The following is a 19,910-nucleotide window of genomic DNA, read 5'->3' on the forward strand; positions in this document are numbered from 1 at the left end:
ATAATAAAATTCAAGATAATAATTAAATTGGAGAAAAATATTTTTAACTAGATCGTTTGTTTAATAAAACGATTTTTAACTTGATCGTTTGTTAAAAAAGGAAACGATTTTTAACTTTATCGTCTGTTTAATAATAAAACGATTTTTAACTTGATCGTTTGTTAAATAAGAAAACGATTTTTAACTTGATCGTCTGCTAAATAATAAAACAATTTTTAACTTGATCGTCTGTTTAATAATAAAAATATTACATAACAATTTGATAAATTCCCAACATTTAGGATTCAATTCCAAACGCAGAATCAAATTCCTGTTCGCTAATCTGAAACAAAATTTGCATAAATAGAGAATTTAAATATTTCAAATAAAATTAAAACGAAAAAAAAAAATTACCTTCTTTTTCTTCAATTTCTTAATAAGAGCGACGTCCTTAGCCAATTCTGCCATATCCTCCTCACTAATCCCCTTTTTTCGCTTCTTCTTAATCGAATCTGGATTCATTTCCATTTTCTTCTTCTTCTTCTCCCGTCGAATATTTCTTCTCTCCTGATGATCTAATTTATTTTTCTTCGCCTCCGACCAAGGTTCTGTTTTTTTCATTTTTCGCATTTTCTTACTCGGCCAAATACCCGTTTCCTTGAATTCTTTCAATTTCTCCAGTCTACTCGTTTCCCTCTGCTTATCCTTGTACTTTATCGTGTTAATGTCAATGTTCTCCCCCTCAAATGATGACAAATCCAAGCCCTTTAATTCCGGCATTCTTGGCATTTTCAATAGACCAAAACTCATTGCAACTTTGCCTAAATCAAGATCCTTGAGTCTTAAAATTAAACGACATTCGTGTTTCTGATAATATTGAGTGTACGAGACGAAAGATCGAATTGCCTTGTCGAATAAAAGTCTGTCGTTTCTTTGTAGATTCCTCATTGTCTTTAGACATTTTGTCGCGAAATTGTCAGAGACTTCTGTCTTCATTTCTTTGAGATCTACTTTTTGATTTCTTTTAATGAAATCTATGTACGCATCTTCGGATTCTAGAAGAAAAAGAATGGCGCTTCCTTCGTTACCAATTCGCGCAGTTCTTCCGCATCTGAAAAATAATTGAATGAATTTGAAATTAAATTAATTTTTAAAGAGAAAATTCTTCGCTGGACTTGAATTATTTTCAATACAATTTTAATAAAATTTCATGAAAGAATTCAATTCTTTTCTAATTTTTAATAAATTCATTGAAACAATTCAATTATTTTTGTAAATAGTTAAGTATTTGGAAAAATTCAATTATTTAAATTTTTTCCTTCGCGTTTCCTTCTGGTCTTTAAAATCTTTTTTTCTGTAAAATACCTTAAAAAATTCATTAATTTTTAAGACGTTTAATAAATATCTTGAAGAATATTCAAATATCTTCTTTAAAACTTAAGAAATTTCAATTATAATTCCAAAATTTAATTATTTAAAAAATAATTCAAACAATTCTAAAATTGAGTTAATTTCAAAAAGTCAATTATTTCTAAAATTGTCTGTATAATTTATTTTAAAAATTCATTTATTTTTAAAAATTTCAAGAAAATTTCTTGTTATTTAAATTATTTTTCATAAAAATTAGAAAATGACACAAATTGTTTATAAAAATTTAATTAGGTATTTCAATTTTTAAATAAAATTCTTGAAAAATTTAATTACTTTTTATAGAATTTAAAAACTATGTTTTCAGCATTTTCAATTCAATTTCCTTAAAGAATTCAACTATATTCAAAAATTTGGATAACATTTTTTTGCAGGATTTCAATTATTTTCATAAATAAAAAATTCTTCAAAGAAATTCCATTATTTTCATTAATAATAAAATTCTTCGGAGGAATTCAATTATTTTTAATTCAATTTTAATAAAATTTCTCGAAACAATATAATTATTTTTAAAAATATTAATTAAATTCAATTATTTTTATAAATTTTAAAATTCTTTTCAGGGATTTAATTATTTTCATTATTAGTAAAAAAAATTTCTCGCAAAAATACAATTATTTTTAAAAATATTAATTATATTCAATTATTATCAACAGTTTTTATAAAATTCTTAAGAAAAATTAATTATTTTTATATGTTTTAATAAAATCTTTTTCAAAACATTAAATTATTTTCAAAAATACTGATAAAATTCTTCGCAAGAATTCAATTATTTTTATAAATTGTAAAATTTTTCGCAAGAATTTAATTATTTTTATAAATTGTAAAATTTTTTGCGGGAATTCAATTATTTTTATAAATTGTTAAATTCTTTGCGAGAATTCAATTATTTTTATAAATTTTAATACAATTTTTCTAAATAAATCAATTATATTCTAAATTTTTAATAAAATTCTTTTCAAAACATTCAATTACTTTCAAAAATTCTGATAAAATTCTTCGCAAGAATTCAATTATTTTTATAAATTGTAAAATTTTTTGTAAGAATTCAATTATTTTTATAAGTTGTAAAATTCTTTGCAAAAATTCATTTATTTTTATAAATTGTAATTAAATTTTTCTAAGAAAATTCAATTATATTTAAAATTTTTAATAAAATTCTTTTCAAAACATTCAATTATTTTCAAAAATTCTAATCAAATTCTTCTGAACAATTAAATTATTTTTATAATTGTAAAATTTTTCGCAAGAATTCAATTATTTTTAATACAATTTTAATAAAATTTCTAAAAAAAATACCATTAATTTTAAATATATTAATTGAATTCGATTATATTCAAAAAATTTTTTAAAAATTCTCTAAAAAAATTATTTTTTCCACTTTTTTGATAAAATTATTCGATTAATTTCAATTATTTTCAACATTTTATAATATAATTGTTTTCAAAAAATTCACTTATTTTTTATAAATTGTAAAATTCTTCGCAAGAATTCAATTATTTAAAAAAGTTGTAAAAAAATTTTTCTTAAATAATTAATTATTCTCAAAAGTTTTTGATAAAATTCTTCGTAAATTTCAATTATTTAAAAAATTTCCACTTAAAATAAAACTGCATTATTTTCACGAAATTTAAAAAAATTCTTCAAAAAAGTTAGTTAGTTTAGAAGCATGGAATTGTAATTTTTATTCAAATGCAAAATTTAATTAATTGAAATAATAAATACGGAATAATAATAATAATAATAATTAATACGGAAATTATTATCTCACCTATGTACAAAACTACTCGCAGTCGAGGGAGGATCAAATTGTAAAACCCAATCCACTTCTGGAATGTCAATACCACGAGCCATTACATCCGTACAAGCCAATAGACCATTTTCAATGTTTCGAAATTCTCCGAATATTTTGTGTCTTTTATTTTTCATTTTACCATGAAGTGCTAATACTTTAAAAGACGGTAGTAATCTGTAATTGGAAATATATTTTATATTTATTGTGTTTATATTAATCCATTTAAAATTTAATAAATTATTTATTGGGAAAACATTTTTCCAAATTTAATGAATTAAAAAATAACTTACGCTGTCAGAACATGACTGAAGTAATCGACACACGCGCAGGTTGAAAAAAATATCATGTACTTCTTATTGAAACCTTGTTTTTTAATGAATTCCACCATTGTTGAGAGTTTATTTTCGGCATTCACTATTGTGTAATTATTACTCAAATTAACTGGAGTTGAGATACTGGATTTTTCTTTGACCGCGACCAGAGTTGGATTTCTCAAACCCGCTCTTATTAATTGCTGTAATTCTTTTGTTTGAGTAGCTGAAAATAATCCAGTTCTTCTGAGTCGTGGTAAAAAGCTCAAAATTGCATTGATACTTTCGGAGAAACCTAAATCTAGTAGACGATCCGCTTCATCGAGGACCAGCAATTCCTATTGGAAACGCAAATAGAATTTGTTTAATAAAATTTAAATAAAATTTACTTTGAATAAAATTTTCCTTGAATAAAATTTACTTTGAGTATAAAATTTCCTTTGAATATATAAAATTTTCCTTGAATAAAATTTTCTTTTAGTAAAATTTGCCTTGAATAAAATTTTCTTTAAGTAAGATTTGCCACGAATAAAATTTGCTTTAAATAAAAATTACTTACTAAAGATTTGACACCAATAATTAGATTCACTTCTTTGCAATTTGTCAATAAATCCTCTAATCTTCCAGGCGTACAAACAATAATATTCGCACCTTTTCGAAGTCTTTCAACATCCTCTCGAACAGTGGTGCCTCCAACAAGAAGAATTTGTTTCAAATTCGAAATCTCTTCGAGAAAATTAGACAAGACGTCGCTAATTTGTGTGGCTAATTCTCTGGTTGGTGAAATTATTATAGAACCAATTTCCTGTGGTTTCCACACTTCTTTCCTTTTCTACAACAATTAATAAAAATTATAACAATATAATAATTACGATATTACAGCAATTATTATCAGTGCCTAAAAATAAATAAATATAGCATTTTGAAAATAAATTCAAGACAAAATTTAAATTTCTATTAAATTCCTTTGTTATTAAATTGACAGTAATTGTTCAATTTGTTCAAAATTCAATTAGTAGGTTCAATTTGTTGAAAACAATTACCTGCAATATTTCCAACATTGGCACCAAGAAAGCTAATGTTTTCCCACTACCTGTCACTGCTTCTGCAGCAACGTCCTTTCCCTTCAATAACAATGGTATACAAGCCGCCTGCAAATTATCAATCAATTGTTGAATTTTTTCAAATCAAAAAATTCAATTTTGATAATTTTACCCAAAAATTTTTAAAGTCCTACCTGTATCGGTGTCATCGTGTGAAATTTCAAATTCCGAAGTGTTTTCAAAACAGAATCGCTCAAAGTCACCTCCAATTCGTTCCATTTTCGAGCTTTCATTATAAACTATTAAAAAAAATACTTTGTTTATTAAAAAAACGTGTTGCATTCAAAATAAAGGCCACAAACCATATCTCAAAAATCAAACACAATTTACGAGATTTACAAATTCACCACATTCACCACAGAGGAAACTTTGTGCCAAGAATTGCTCAACGAACAAAATGTAAACTACACTTTTCGAATGTAAAAAAAAGTGCTAATGATCAGAATCAATATCACGATATTAATGAAATATAGTTCTTGAATTTTGTGCAAATTTCGAACTTGGAAAACATACAAGGTTGAGTAAAAAATATAAAAAACAAAACTAAAAATCTTGGGGAAGTGACAACAATCAAACGCATGGAGTGTATGAACAGCTGATTGTCAAATTTGTCGTCTGCTATAAAATGCGCAGCAAAATGCGCGTATGAATTCACCATAATTTTTTTGTGACTTTGTGTGTGGCATCTGGCGTTTCTTCTCCATATTATTCTCCTGGGTAACAGAAAGTTGATCTTTGTCACTGGCTTACCATTATTTACGTCTGTGTTGGCGTTGAATGTAAAATGTACTATATGTACGCATATACACGGTCAGCTGAGAGATCATTCGAAATCTCGCAATTGAGAATTACGCATTTGAAAATGTTTTACTGAACGTGATTTTATAATAAACAATTCATTTTTTTGTTCATATAACAAAAATCACGTCAAAATGGTGGAACCAATCTTTGATTATCAATTTCGTCTTATTTTAATTGGTGACAGTACAGTTGGTAAAAGCTCTCTACTTAAATATTTCACCGATGGCAAATTCGCTGAGGTATGTACGCAGTGCTTTTTTTGTCTTCTGCTCTAATTTTCAAAAAAAAAAAAAAATGAAAAACATGCCCTTGATTGTATAAATATAAAATTTTCCCATTTTTCTCCCACCCGATAAAAAATGTTAAATTCCCTGCATGATTCATGATTTTAACCATTTTAACATAATTTGTACAATTATTCACATTTGATATGAAATATGACGCACTTTATGTGTCAATTCAAAAATACAATTTTCTTTTCATGTTATCACAATGGAATTTAATTTAAAAATTGACTTACTTTCATTTCTATTAGTTATCTTTTGTTAGTTACATCAAAGTCGTTTGAGAGATTAAATTCGCGAAAGAATTAGATTATAAATTACTATATTGTAATCAGAATTTTTCACTCGAATAAATATGAGTCAAACAATAGGAAATGTTTAGAGAAATATTGGAGCTTGGAGAATATTTTCTAAAATGAAATACTTATTTTATTTAATTACTATAGAAGTTAAAATATTAGATTATTCCTTTTTTTATGCATGTAAAGAGAAAGTTCATTGAATAATTAAATTTTAACTCATTTCCCTGGAATATGCGAAATTTATTCTTTTTTTTTATTTTTAGCTGTCGGATCCAACTGTCGGTGTGGATTTTTTTGCACGATTAATTGAGGTGAAAGATGGCACGAGAATTAAATTACAATTATGGGACACTGCCGGACAGGAAAGATTTAGGTAATTAGAGCAAGACAGGGTTGCCACAAAAATTTTATTTTATTTTTCCCTGATTTCTAGACAAAATTTTGATTTTTTCCCTGACCCTGAAGAATATTCTGATTCACTCCAAAAAATGCTCTATTACATTTATTTACGAATTTCTTCAATTGTAAAATTATTCTATTTTATAAATAACTTCTGTTTTAAATCAATATTTAAAATTCAAGCCTTTTGAAATTCAATAACTTATATGAGAATATTGTTATAAAACATGAAGAAATTGATCACTCCGAGTCTTTTTCCTCATGTTTTATAATAAATTTAAGATGACAGAGTGATAAAATCATTATTTTATATCATAAGAATATTGTAACTATAAATTTAAATTTTCAAAGATTTTAATTTCAACCCTTTTCAAAATTCAATTATTTCTAAAAATTCACGCTATAATGCTTTTAATATTCAATTATAATTTAAAATTTTAAGGAAAATTCATTTTTTAATCAATTTTTATTAGAACATTTGTTGTGAATTCAATTATTTAAATAAAAAATAAATAATTTATTAAATAATTGAATATTTCTTAAAATTGAATTTTTATGAAGAATTTTATCAAAATTTTTAAAAATAATTAAAATCTTTCGGCGAATTTAAAAAAAAATTTAAGAATAAAGGCAATTTTCTATCATTTCATTTAAAATTGTATAAAAAATAAATTAAATTCTACGATAAGTTCTGTTATTTGTAAAAAATAATTAAATTCTTGCAACGAATTTTATTATAACTTTTTTAAAAGAATTGAATTCCTGTGAAGAATTTCATTTGTTAAAATAATTGAATTCCGGAGAAAAATATTATTATTTATGAAAATAATTAATTTCTTGTGAAGAATTTTATTTAAATTTTTTTTTTTTAAATTGAATTTCTCAGAATTTTATAAAAGTTTTTGAAAATAATTAAATTCTATCGAGAAATTTACTTAAAAAATTGAAAATAATTGAAATTTGGCGAAGAATTTTATTAAAATTTTTTTTAAATAATTGAATTCTTGTAAAAAATGTTATTTTTGAAAAGAATTGAAATCTTGGGAAGAATTTTATTGAAAATTCTTAAATAATTGAATTCTTGAAAATCAATTTTATTACAACTTTTTTGAAAGAATTGAATTCCTGTGAAGAATTTCATTTGTGAAAATAATTGAATTCCGGAGAAAAATATTATTATTTATGAAAATAATTAATTTCTTGTAAAGGATTTTATTCAAATTTTTTTTAAAAATTGAATTTCTTAGAATTTTATAAAAGTTTTTGAAAATAATTAAATTCCATCCAGAAATTTCATTAAAAGAAAGAATTTTGTCAAAATTATTTTAAATAATAGAATTTTTAGAAGAATTTTCTTTAAATTTTTCAAAATAATTGAATTTCTCAAAACTATTTTTTCAATTCTCTGAATAAATTTGAATTCTTTTGAAAAACTTCATTAAAAAATTAAAAATAATTGAATTCTTGTGAAATTTTTATTAAAAGTTTGTTTAAATAATTGAATGCTTTTGGAAAATTTTATTAAAATAGTAGATATTAAAAAGAATTGAAATGAGGAAATTTTTTGAAAATAATTGAAATTTTGCGAAGAATTTTATTAAATTTTGTTTTTAAATAATTGAATTTCTGTGAAAAATGTTATTTTTGAAAAGAATTGAAATCCTTTGAAGAATTTTATTCAAATTTCTTAAATAATTGAATTGCTTCGAAGAATTTTATTTTTTTAGAAAAAAATTGAATTGTTTCAAAGATTTTTACAAACATTTTTAACAATAATTGCATTCCTAGGAAGATTGTTATATTTTACGAAAATAATTGTATTCTATGATCAATGTTATTATAATTTTTCAAATTTATAAAGCATTTTATGAAATTTTTTTTAAATAATTGAATTCTCGAGAAAAATTTTATTATTTATGAAAATAATTGATTTCTTGCGAAGAATTTTATTCAAATTTTTTTAAATAATTGAATTCTTAAGAAGAATTGTATTGAAAATAATTTAATTGAACAGGAAAGTTGTTTTAAAATTGAAATTTTATTAACTAAATCTTGTAAAGAATTTTGTCAAAATTATTTTAAATAATAGAATTTTTAGAAGAATTTTCTTTAAATTTTTCAAAATAATTGAATTTCTCAAAACTATTTATTTCAATTCTCTGAATAAATTTGAATTCTTTCGAGAAACATCATTAAAGAATTAAAAATAATTGAATTAGTGCGGAGAAATTTATAAAAAATTGGTAAGTAATTGAATTCTTGTGAAATTTTTATTAAAAGTTTGTTTAAATAATTGAATGCTTTTGGAAAATTTTTATTAAAATAGATATTAAAAATAATTGAAATGAGGAAAATTTTTGAAAATAATTGAAATTTTGCCAAGAATTTTATTATTTATAAAGATAATTGAATTTTGACGAGAATTCTTTTTTAATTTTTGAACATAATTGAATTGATGCAAAGAAGTTTATCACTTTTGAAACCTTTGAAATTCATCTATTTATGAAGATTGTAAACGCAACTCTTTTGAAATCCAATTAATTTACAAATTTTTAAGTAAAATTATTCATTAAATAATTTATAAATAATAATTTTATGATAGTTCTTCAAGAATATTAAGTTATTTAAAAAGAAATTATTGTCAGAAATAGAAAAAATTGAAGGTTTTGTATTAGAATTCTTGGCAATTTCATAGTTTATGAGACAAACAAAAAGGACACCAAAATTCAGAATTTTAATATAAATTCTAAAAAATTTAATTTTTTCCAGTACTTTTAATAAAAATCCTTGACTTGTCCCTGACTAATTCTAATTTCCTTGACTTTTTTCTGAATTCCCTGACCTGTGGCAACCCTGCAAGAGAATTAAATTAAATCTATTCTCGGAAAAAATTAAAAATACTAATAAATTATTCACAAATATTTCAGATCAATTACAAAATCATATTATAGAAATTCAGTGGGAGCTCTACTTGTTTATGATGTTTGTAATCGGGCAAGTTTCGAGCATATACCCCAGTGGATGATGGAAGCTCGCCGACACATTGAACCAAATCGTCCGGTCTTTGCACTCGTTGGCTGTAAACTCGATTTAGTAACGAATGGTGCTCAACGTGAAGTTTCGAAAGAAGAAGCAAGAGCTTTCGCCGATCAACATGGAATTCATCACATCGAAACAAGTGCAAAAAGTGGAGTTAATGTTGAAGATGCTTTTCGTTCAGTCACCCAAGAAGTATTTAATAGAATACAAACTGGTGAATATAAAATTGAAGACGGTTGGGACGGTATTAAAACCGGATATGCCAGACCAAGTGGTTTAGATTTTAATCTAGTCGAAGCTGAACCAGCGAAAAGTTCTTGTTGCTAAGTCAATTTTCAACGAAAAGAAGATGAAAAAAAACACGAATCAACTAAAATCTTGACTTATCGCAAATTATTTTCAAAAAAAAAAAATTTGCGATTAAACACAATGACTGATTACAAGCCATACAAAATTTTTTTTGTAGCTTGCTCCATTTTCTTTTTGGCAACTTTCCTCAGTTTTATGAAGAATTACCATAAATATTTATTTCCCCAAAAAAATTGCATGTTTTGAGAAAATTGTGTCTCGATTCTGTTTCTTCAAAAAAATCGAATTGAACAAAAAAATCACAAACACACACATACACACAAACACTAAACTATCGATCATTGTGTATAAAAATAGATATTGATTTTTGTATATAGTTTGTACAAATAATCTAAGATAGTTACATGATTTTTTAAGACTAAATGAAAAAAATCTTTTTAAGAAAAAAATTCTGTTATCTACTTTGATTAATCTATAAAATTCAAAGAAGACTATTTTCATTAATTGTAGAAAAGAATAATTTAAGTCTACGTTAAAAAAATGATAATTTCTAATTTTTTATCGCATAATCCGAAAAAATTTTAAAACTTGATTGAATTCGGTAAATCAAGATAATATACATTATTTGTAACAAATATTTTATACTTGGAAAATCTTTGTAATATTTAACAATTTTTAGAATAGGAAGAATAAGCGCTTCACGATATTGTTACCAGGACTGGACATTGAAATTAGAAAAGTTTACTGAGAGAAATAAAAATATAGAAAGAAAAAAAGGAAAAAAAAAGTTGAATATAAAAAATGAAACTTGAAAAAATTAACAAAAATAAGAAAAAAAATTTACTATTTACTAAATTATATTCTCTCAGAATATTTTTCTCCTAAAAACAATTGATCTATACATAAAAATTATGTAATACAACAATTGATGTAGAATTAAATGTAGCACTCTTGTAATATTTAACCGATCATTGTCGAATGTTCAAAGGAAAGAAATTGTTAAATGTCAGACTGAGAAGAAGATCTAATCTTCTTGTAAAAAAAAGTAACAAATAGTTGAAGACTTGAAATTTTCTAGTTAAAAGATAAAACTGAAACTCCCCAATTATTTTCTGTATGAAGACAATCTGCTTCGTGAAAAATGCCAAAAAATATAATAATTTTAAGTGAAAACTGTTAAAAATATATTTTATTTTTTCGACAAAAAAAAAAATTCTTTCCGTTAAAAATTAGAAATCGCGCAGATTTTCAATGAAAACAATAACAAAATTCAATAATTGTAAAAAAAAAAATCAACCGGTAGTATTATTTATTTTTAAACAAAACTAGTGATTGAAATAAAAAACAAATTTAACAAAATCAAAAAATCGGAGTTTCTTGATTTAAAAAAAAGAGTAAAATTAAAATTATTTTTCTTTATCTGCGATAGTTTGGATTTTATTTATTCCCTTAATTTTTAATTCAAAAGAATTATTTTTTTAATTCTATTTTTATATCTACCTTTATGTAAAATTCTTCATTATTCTTTCTACGATTCACTTATGAATCGTAGAATTATACCTAAATTAATTAGTTAATTAAAAATTAGTTTCTTAGTTAGCAAAATTTCTTTTTAAATAAATCAAACTGGTATCATGATCAAGGTCTTAATTTAATCGTCCAAGCATTGATACATTACACACCTTATCTAGATTACATTACAAATTATTATCGTCGTAAGATACGATTGAAATACTTGCATGACATTATAAATTTCCTAGGGAGCTCTCACTCTAGAATTAGCAAACGAACATTAATTAGCTCGCAGCTTGGCGGGATCTTCGATAATCACATTGTACAGTAACATTTATTGATGATTTTGTAAAATTAAAAAGTAGAGATTCACAATTTCTACAACTATCTAATAATATTAATAATAATAATAATATAATAATAATAATATATTATTACAAATAGCTAATCATTATTTCCGTGACTAGAAATTTCTCTATCCATCTTTTCTTTTTTTCCACATACAATTCACAAAAAAAAAAAATGTTTTGGCAAATTTCATTCCAATATAAATATACGAAATAGCAAACAACTTGATTATTTAGAAATACAACGATCTTTATCGTATAATACTTAATCCATTTCAATTCAAACGTTTTCCATTTTTTTTCTCCTACTTCTCTTTTTGTATATTTACAAACAATTTTTTATAATACACATTTAATAAAATTCGACGTTCCTTTTTTATCACGTGAATCACCAATTCGAATCTAATTCGTAAATTTTCAAATTCTACACAAAAATCTCTTCTGAAAACTTTTAATTATTAACATTTTTTTTTGCCTTCATTTCGAATTTTATAATAATAATAATAACAGTTTCAAACTGTACATAACAGGCAGTTTCTTTTTTTTTGACATTAAATTAATAATATAAAGAAAAACAACAGCGACAATACATATTTTTTTAAAACTCGGTAAAAAAATAAAATACATCAAAAAAGAAAACCACTTTCCAAGTAGTTTAATAAAATAAAATTTTTTTAAAAATAAAATCTTTCAATTATTTAACAAATATTTTTTTTATGAACACATTTTTCTCAACGTAAAAATGTAATACGTCAATTAAAAGAACGTAATATTTTCTTCAAATCATTAATTGAATAAGTTATCAAATAATTAATTGAATAATCAATCAAATAATTAATTATTAAATTATTAATTAATAATTAATTATTTATTTTTAAAAGATAATAATTAAAAATGTAAAATTATTACACTTTAAAATCAAAAAGTTGCGTTTGAATTAAGTCATTTGCCAAAAACTTGTTTACGTTCATTTTCACGTTAAGTATTGTTTTTTTCTAAATTTAATCTTGCTTACAGCAAGGAGATAATAAATATTATGAACAAATAAGAATCACTAGAAAGATTATCTTTCTCAAAGAGTTTTTCAAACTTGAAGCGCAGCTCCAGCCAATTTTTTTTTATTACATATATATATAAATATATATTTATAAATAATAGGAAAATAAAATATTTATATCAAACTACGTTCATCATCATATAAAATTGAAAAGAAAAAATTACACACTAATGATGCATTTTTAGAAAAAGTTGAATTGAGTTCTTTTTTTTAAATGTAAAACGGCTAGTGCATTAAACAATTAGCCACTAATATATATAGAAGATTTTTTAATATAAATGCAATTTTGAATGACTAATCATTTTGTACAGATTCAATATATTTGAGTATGATAGAAATGTTCGTTGATATTTAAATATCAACGCATTTTTTTTTCTTTTTGGGAAACGTTTAAATTAGAATTTTAAACGTTTCTAGAATGAAATATTACTGCCTTCAAATTCAAAAAAATTTTTTAAGTTCATAGACAACATGGGATAAAATATATTACATAATGGTAACATTTACTTTCTTGATATTATGCGATATTATATAAGGGGGACTTTTTGAGTATGATTTTTGCTCAATTCTTTTTTTTCTGAATTATATACTTAGTCGAAATTAGCAACTTTACCTCTTCTATGCTGTTCTAGGGATTCACATCCAAATAGCACGTATTCTTCTCGTGAAAGCCAGAATGGATAGCCTTCGACGTACTCTGGTGGTGTTTTATCTGTGAACATTCAAAAAAAAAACTTGTTAGTAAAGAAGAAAAATAATTATTGAATTCATGTGAAAATATTATTTATGAAAATATTTGAAAGAATTGTATTGACATTTTTTGAATTTAATAAATTTACCAGGATGAACTTCTAGGGAAACGTAAGTAGAGCCCATGGCAGCGTTCCAACTGTGCGTACCGGGGCAGCTTCTAACTTCAAGAATGTGACTGTATTCCGGAAGCAATTCTCGTAAATCTTTCGACAGTCGAAGATTGAAGCCTGACAAATCGGTATTTCCGCCAGTCAACAGAATGTGAGAGAGACAATCTTGTAAAACTTCCTCCGAAAGTCCGGACGTTACTTCCTTTATTACTTGGGGCAAACCTAAACTCACGTACATCATCTCCGGGGCAACGAATAATTCCTCGCCCAACGAAACTCTCTACAAAATAGTAATCAATGAAATAATGAGTTTTTTTTGCTAGTTTTTTGTTTTTAATAAAGAAAGAAAGAAAAAATAAATAAAATAACAGTTACCAGGCTTCACACTCAATAATTAATTTTAAAAAAGTATTAAAAAGTAGCTATCGAAAATTAATTTTAACTAATAAAAACAATTGTTTTAGTCGATTCACATAAATTTGATTCAGTATTATCCTGAGTATTTCCTAATTTTAATCGAATATATTTATTTTTATTCTAATCCTGCTAAGAACCTTAATTCTAAATTTTTGGAAAATTCAATTATTTTCTGAATTTTTATCCTAAAAAATACAATATTGTATTTAAAAGTAATTTTTAAATTTAAACAAATATAATTATTTAATAAAATTTAATTTAAATTCTTCACAGGAATTAAGAAAATAAATTAATAATTTTTCAAAGTAAAAATTTAAATGTTATTAAAGTTTTAAAACAATTAAAATTTTCAAAGATTAACGATTTCAATTTAATAATCTTTTAAAAATTTAGTTATTTCTCAAAAAAATTGTACTATAACGCTTTTAATATTAAATTATTATTTAAAATTTCAATTGTAATTAGATTTTAAATCAATTCTTATTAGAAAGTTTAACTAAAATTCAACTATTTAAATACAAAAATAAATAATATATTGAATTTTTCTCAAAATTTAATTTTTATTAAGAATATATCAATTTTTTAAAAAATAATTCTATTTCTGAGAAGAATAAATTTTATTATTTATGAAAATAATTGAATTTTACTAATTTTTTTTTAAATTGAATTCTCGTGAGAAATTTTATTATCTAAGAAAGTAATCGAATAATTGTCAAGAATTAAAGAAAGAATTTATCAATTATTTAAAAAAATAATTGAATATCTGAGAAGAATTTTATTATTCATGAAAATAATTGAATCTTGGGGAAATAATTGAATAATTGTGAAGAATTAAAGAAATTTATCAATTTTGCTTCCTCGTGAGGAAGCTTTGTAGTCGTTTAATTTACAAAATTTTTAAAAATCCTTTTAACAAATTTTCTTCTATATAGGACTATGTTATATATAAGATTTTTTTCTTAACATTTTATGAAATATTTTAAATACATAATTCAATTTCTGTGAAAGTTGTATTACTTTATTTTTTAATATTTTATTATATTGCGAAGAATTTTATCAAAAATTTTTTGTAGAATTTTATTAAAATTGTATAGATATTGAAAATCATTGATTTTCGAAAAGTTTTCGAGAATAATATTGAATTATTTTAAAGAATTTTATTACAATTTTTAGAACTTTTTTTTTTATTTGAACTATTATCGAATTTAAAGTGATGCAAATTTTCCAAAAAAATAAAGAAAAAAGTAGCTTTTAGTTTCATAAATCCAAAAAAGTATTGAAATAGTAGCAAATTGTAAAAAAAGTAGTAAATAGTAGGTTTTTAGTAGATGAGTGCGAAGCTTGAGTAACAGAAAACTGAAATTTCTAGGTAAAAAAAGACTCACCCAAAACTGTTTATAATCAGCGAATGTGTCGACCTTAAATCTGATATTTTCCTTTTTCATTTTCCTATCACTGTCTTTCACTTTCTTATCGCTCTCCTTAAACTTCCTCTCCTCCGCTTCATTTCGATAGTTTAATTTGCATTTCTCTTTAACAGCCATATAATCAAGGAAGGAAATCGGAATCTGATGATATTCCTTAGCTTGCCAGTAGAGTGCATTCTTTAAATTGCAAGCAACATGCCAACCTCCGATGGGAAGCAATTTCCATCGATGTGGAATCACTCGTCCGCCAATGACAACTGCCACCGTTGTACTCAATGCACCGCTGTCCACAACAACACAAGTCTCAATATCCAACATTGCACACGCTGCCAATGGTTTCGGCACCAAGCAAACCCTGTTCAATTAAAATCAAAACATCAGCAAACAAAACAAAAACTAGCAAAATAAAAAACAGGATTGCCACAAAAATTAATTTTGTTTTTCTCTGATTTCCAGACAAACAACATTTAAACCTTTTGAAATTCAATAACTTTTAAGAACTTTAGTATAAAACATGAAGAAATCGATAAATCCGAGTCTTCGACTCGGACTGATCTATTTCTTCACGTTTTATATTGTTTAATTTAATTTAATTAAGTATTTTAATTTTTAAATAATTGAATTCTTTTGACGAATTTTAATAATATTTTTAAGAATAATTACATTTTTCGATGAATTCGATTAAAACTGCATTAAAAATAATTGAAATTCTGCTAAGAGTTTTATTATTTATGAAAATAATTAAATTCTGGCGAAGAAAGTTATTTATAAAAATAATTGAATTTTTGTAAAGAAGTTTTTTAAAACTTTTAAAAATAATTGAAATTCTACGATCAGTTTTATTATTTATAAAAATAATTGAATTCTGTCGAAGAAATTTGTTATTTATAAAATTAAGTAATTGAATTTTTGTGAAGAATTTTATTAAAACTTTTAAAACTAAATGAAGTTCTGCGATGAGTTTCCTTTATTTATGAAAAGTTCTGAATTTCAAAAAATAATTTTATTATTTATGAAAATAATTGATTTCTTGCAAAGAATTTTGTTATTTATAAAAATAATTGAATTCTTGTAAAAAATTAAAAAAATTTTTTTTTAAATAATTGAATTTTAAAGAAGAATTTCATTATTTTTAAAAATAATTGAAATTCTATGCTGAGATTTATTATTTTTAAAAAATTTTGAATTCAGATTTTCAAAAAATTCAAATTTAAACCTTTTGAAATTCAATAAATTTTAAGAATATTATTATAAAACATGAAGATATATAAAATTATTTACAAAAATTTTAATAAACTTCTTCGCAAGACTTCAATTATTTTCCTAAATAATAAAATTCTTCACATCATTTAAATTATTTTTAATACAATTTTAAGTAAATTCTTCGAAAAATGTAGTTAATTTCAAAAATTTTATTAAAATTCTTCGAAAGAAATACTATTCAAATTTACGAAATTTTGATTATTCAGAAATTCTTCAATTAAATATTTAGAAAATACAAACTTGAAATGATTTTAATAAAAAATTCAATTAAACTTTTTTAAAATACAATTATTTCATAAAAATATAATGCTTTTAATATTCAATTGTTATCTAAAATTTTTACTGAAATTAACTTTTAAAACAATTTTTATTAGAAAATTCTACAAGAATTCAATTATTTAAGTAGAAAAATGAAAAAATTATTGAATAAATGAATGTTTTAGAAAATTCAAATCTCATAGAGAATTTTATTAACAAATCTTAAAAATAATTGTATTTTCAGGAATAATTATATTTTTCGAGGAATTCGGTTAAAACTGTATTAAAAATAATTAAAATTCTATGATGAGTTTTATTATTCATGCGAAAATTATTGAATTATTTGCGAAGAATATTCTATTTTAAATAATTGAATTCCTGTGAAATTAATATTATTTATGAAAATAATATTCGTGTAGAATGTTATAAAAATTTTTGTTTAATAACTGAATTGTTTTGGGAAATTCTGTTTAAATAGTAAAATATTGAAAATCATTGAATTAGGAAAAATTTTTGAAGACAATTTAAATTTTGACATGAATTTTAATTAAAATCTTTGAAAATAATTGAATTATTTTACTTTTGAAAATATTTTAGTTTTGTAATGAATTTTATTGAAATTCCTGAAAATAATTGTTTTTTGGGAAGAAGTTTTTTAATTTTGAAAATAATTGAATTCTTATGATGAATATTGCTATTTATGAAAATAATTGAATTTTACCATGAATTTTTTTAAAACTCTTGAAAATATTTGAATTTCGGCGAAGAATTTTGATATTTATAAAGATAATTGAAATCTTGACAATAATTTTTAATTAAATTTTTTAAAATAATTAAATGTTTGGGTAGAATTTTATTAAATTTTTTTTAAATAATTGAATTGTTTTGGAAAATTTTATTAAAATAGTAGAAATTGAAAATCACTGAATTGTTGAAAATTTTTGAAAATAATTAGAATTTTGTCAAGAATTTTATTATAAAATTCCTGTAAATAATTGAATTACGACGAAGAATTTTGCTGTTTATAAAGATAATTGAAATCTTGACGATAATTTTTAAAAAAATTGTATTAAAAATAATTGAATTTCTGCAAACATTTGTAACTTCTCTAAAATTTAATTTTTTTTTAAATTTTTAACTAACCTAATTGTTCTATACATCCATGATTTTTAATATGTAATTAAATATATATTAAAAAATTAAATAAAACTAATTATGAATCCTGCAAATTAAATTTTTGCCAGTACTTTAATAAAAATCCCTGATTTTTCCCTGAATTCTCATGACCTGTGGCAATCCTGAAAAACAAAAAATAGAAGAGAAAATTATCCTTTAGAATTAATATTTCTAACCTGGCAACTTTGACCTCTTGAAACAAATAGTGCAGCAACTGTTTTCTGAGCGAGGGATGAATAGCCAATGGCTCACAGAACATCAAAACGGCATTTGGTTTCCTCAAGGTAGTGGTCAATCTCATCTGATGAAACAAATGATCAATATATACCTTTAAAACAGAGAATGATCCATCGCAAAGTAATGCCTCAGCTGGACAAACGACATCAACATTAGGAATTCCCAAGACATCAACAGCGTCTGAACAATAACCATTGACCAATCTCTGATCAACTGGATTGGAATGCGTGTAAAAGGCATCATTCGGGTGAGTTGCCAATCTCTTCTTTTCACGATACAACTTCAATGAATTGCAAAATACACAAAAAGGTCCACTGGGTCTTGGTATTTTCACCGTTGGCGTTAATTCGGTAAGCTTTAATAATTTGAGCGTTTTCGCCAACGATTTCCCATCCTTCGGTCGACTGCTACAACTTGGATTATTATTTCTCAATTGTGTTTGTTCAGCGTGCATTTCATCATTATATTTTGGAATGCCAAACATTGACAGGTGCCTCTTTAAACCAATTTGTGGAGTTATTACCCAAGTGAATTTATTACCAATTTCTAAGACTACTTTAGCACTAGAACTTTCGACGCAATTACGCTGACATGTGTAGCCACTACAATGACAACATTTCGGAAAAGGAAAAGCCTCTCCCAATGTGAGAACCATATGAAGTCTGTAGCATGTCGCCTTAAAACTCACGCCAAGTAATTGCAAACATTTTATATCCGGAAATCTGAATTGTACTTTGGAGAGCAGATGCAACCATTTCATTTTCCTGAAAGTAAGTCAATTAACAAAATCAAGAAATGACAGCTGAAAAATAAGTCCTAAACAAGTTGATATATTAAAATACATCAACAATTTGAAAATTTATCCCTTATTTTAATTAATTAACAAAACTTTTCACACACAAAATGGAGTAAAATTAATTAAGACATAACCTATACACACCACAAGTAATCATTATCCGAGGTCTTTCGCAGGTATTTACAGGTACTTCCAAAAGCAATAATATCAGGTACATCACAGTATAGCAATATTTCAATCCAAATTTCCTCAGGGAAGACGGCGGGATCCATTATTAGCAATAAAAACGTTTACAAAATGTACAATGATAATTCTAAGCTGCCAAAAACCTGGCACTCCCCATTTTTGACAAGTTCAAGGTTATTAGACAGCGTTCACACGTGTGCAATTCTCTCATCTCTTCCTTCACTCGACGAACCTTAAATCCAATTGGTCAACTTTTTGGACAATTTCAAAAATCTGACCAATCGTCACTCACAAACGCAAAATTGACAATTACAAACAACAAGTTTTCGGGTAAAGAAAATTCTATTTACTTTTGATTCTGAAAGTATTTACACTAGTAAATTTTGTAAATTTATTTTATTTATTTATTGGTAAATTTTTTGAAAAACAAAAAAGTGGGGTTATGTTTTTGTAAACATTTCGCAAACTTCTTTACCGACAGTTGTTTGTCAGTCGGTAATTTAGAAATTCAACCAATTTAACAATAGGAAAAAATTTTAGTTTAGACAGAAAGTAATAGTATGATACAAAAATCTCGAAAAAATCATTTCAAAGTCTTATTAGATTCAGTAAAAAAATTGG

The 19,910-nt window shown here is 23.9% G+C and overlaps 3 protein-coding genes across 3 annotated transcripts; 1 reads left to right on the plus strand and 2 right to left on the minus strand.

The window, feature by feature from the left end:
* Positions 1-212: 212 nt before the first annotated feature.
* On the minus strand, positions 213-5,180 carry LOC122511174 (probable ATP-dependent RNA helicase DDX55 homolog). The gene is made up of 7 exons (XM_043626269.1): positions 4,751-5,180; positions 4,557-4,664; positions 4,073-4,345; positions 3,493-3,851; positions 3,179-3,376; positions 394-1,090; positions 213-322 (listed from the first exon to the last, which is right to left on the minus strand). Exons 1-7 carry the CDS (start codon positions 4,847-4,849, stop codon positions 278-280), a joined length of 1,779 nt encoding a protein of 592 aa, XP_043482204.1. The 5' UTR covers positions 4,850-5,180; the 3' UTR covers positions 213-277.
* A 176-nt stretch (positions 5,181-5,356) lies between these two features.
* On the plus strand, positions 5,357-10,746 carry LOC122511181 (ras-related protein Rab-39B). Its single transcript, XM_043626286.1, has 3 exons — positions 5,357-5,656; positions 6,267-6,376; positions 9,330-10,746. Exons 1-3 carry the CDS (start codon positions 5,549-5,551, stop codon positions 9,766-9,768), a joined length of 657 nt encoding a protein of 218 aa, XP_043482221.1. The 5' UTR covers positions 5,357-5,548; the 3' UTR covers positions 9,769-10,746.
* Positions 10,747-11,382: 636 nt separating this feature from the next.
* Positions 11,383-19,461, minus strand: LOC122511182 (actin-related protein 6-like). Its single transcript, XM_043626287.1, has 5 exons — positions 19,248-19,461; positions 18,247-19,071; positions 15,332-15,728; positions 13,506-13,809; positions 11,383-13,378 (listed from the first exon to the last, which is right to left on the minus strand). The coding sequence occupies exons 1-5, from the start codon at positions 19,373-19,375 to the stop codon at positions 13,257-13,259; spliced, it is 1,776 nt and encodes a 591-aa protein (XP_043482222.1). The 5' UTR covers positions 19,376-19,461; the 3' UTR covers positions 11,383-13,256.
* Between the last annotated feature and the right edge of the window lie 449 nt (positions 19,462-19,910).

Source organism: Leptopilina heterotoma, unplaced genomic scaffold, assembly GCF_015476425.1.
Source record: "Leptopilina heterotoma isolate Lh14 unplaced genomic scaffold, ASM1547642v1 Lhet_81, whole genome shotgun sequence".
Lineage (NCBI taxonomy): Eukaryota > Metazoa > Arthropoda > Insecta > Hymenoptera > Figitidae > Leptopilina > Leptopilina heterotoma.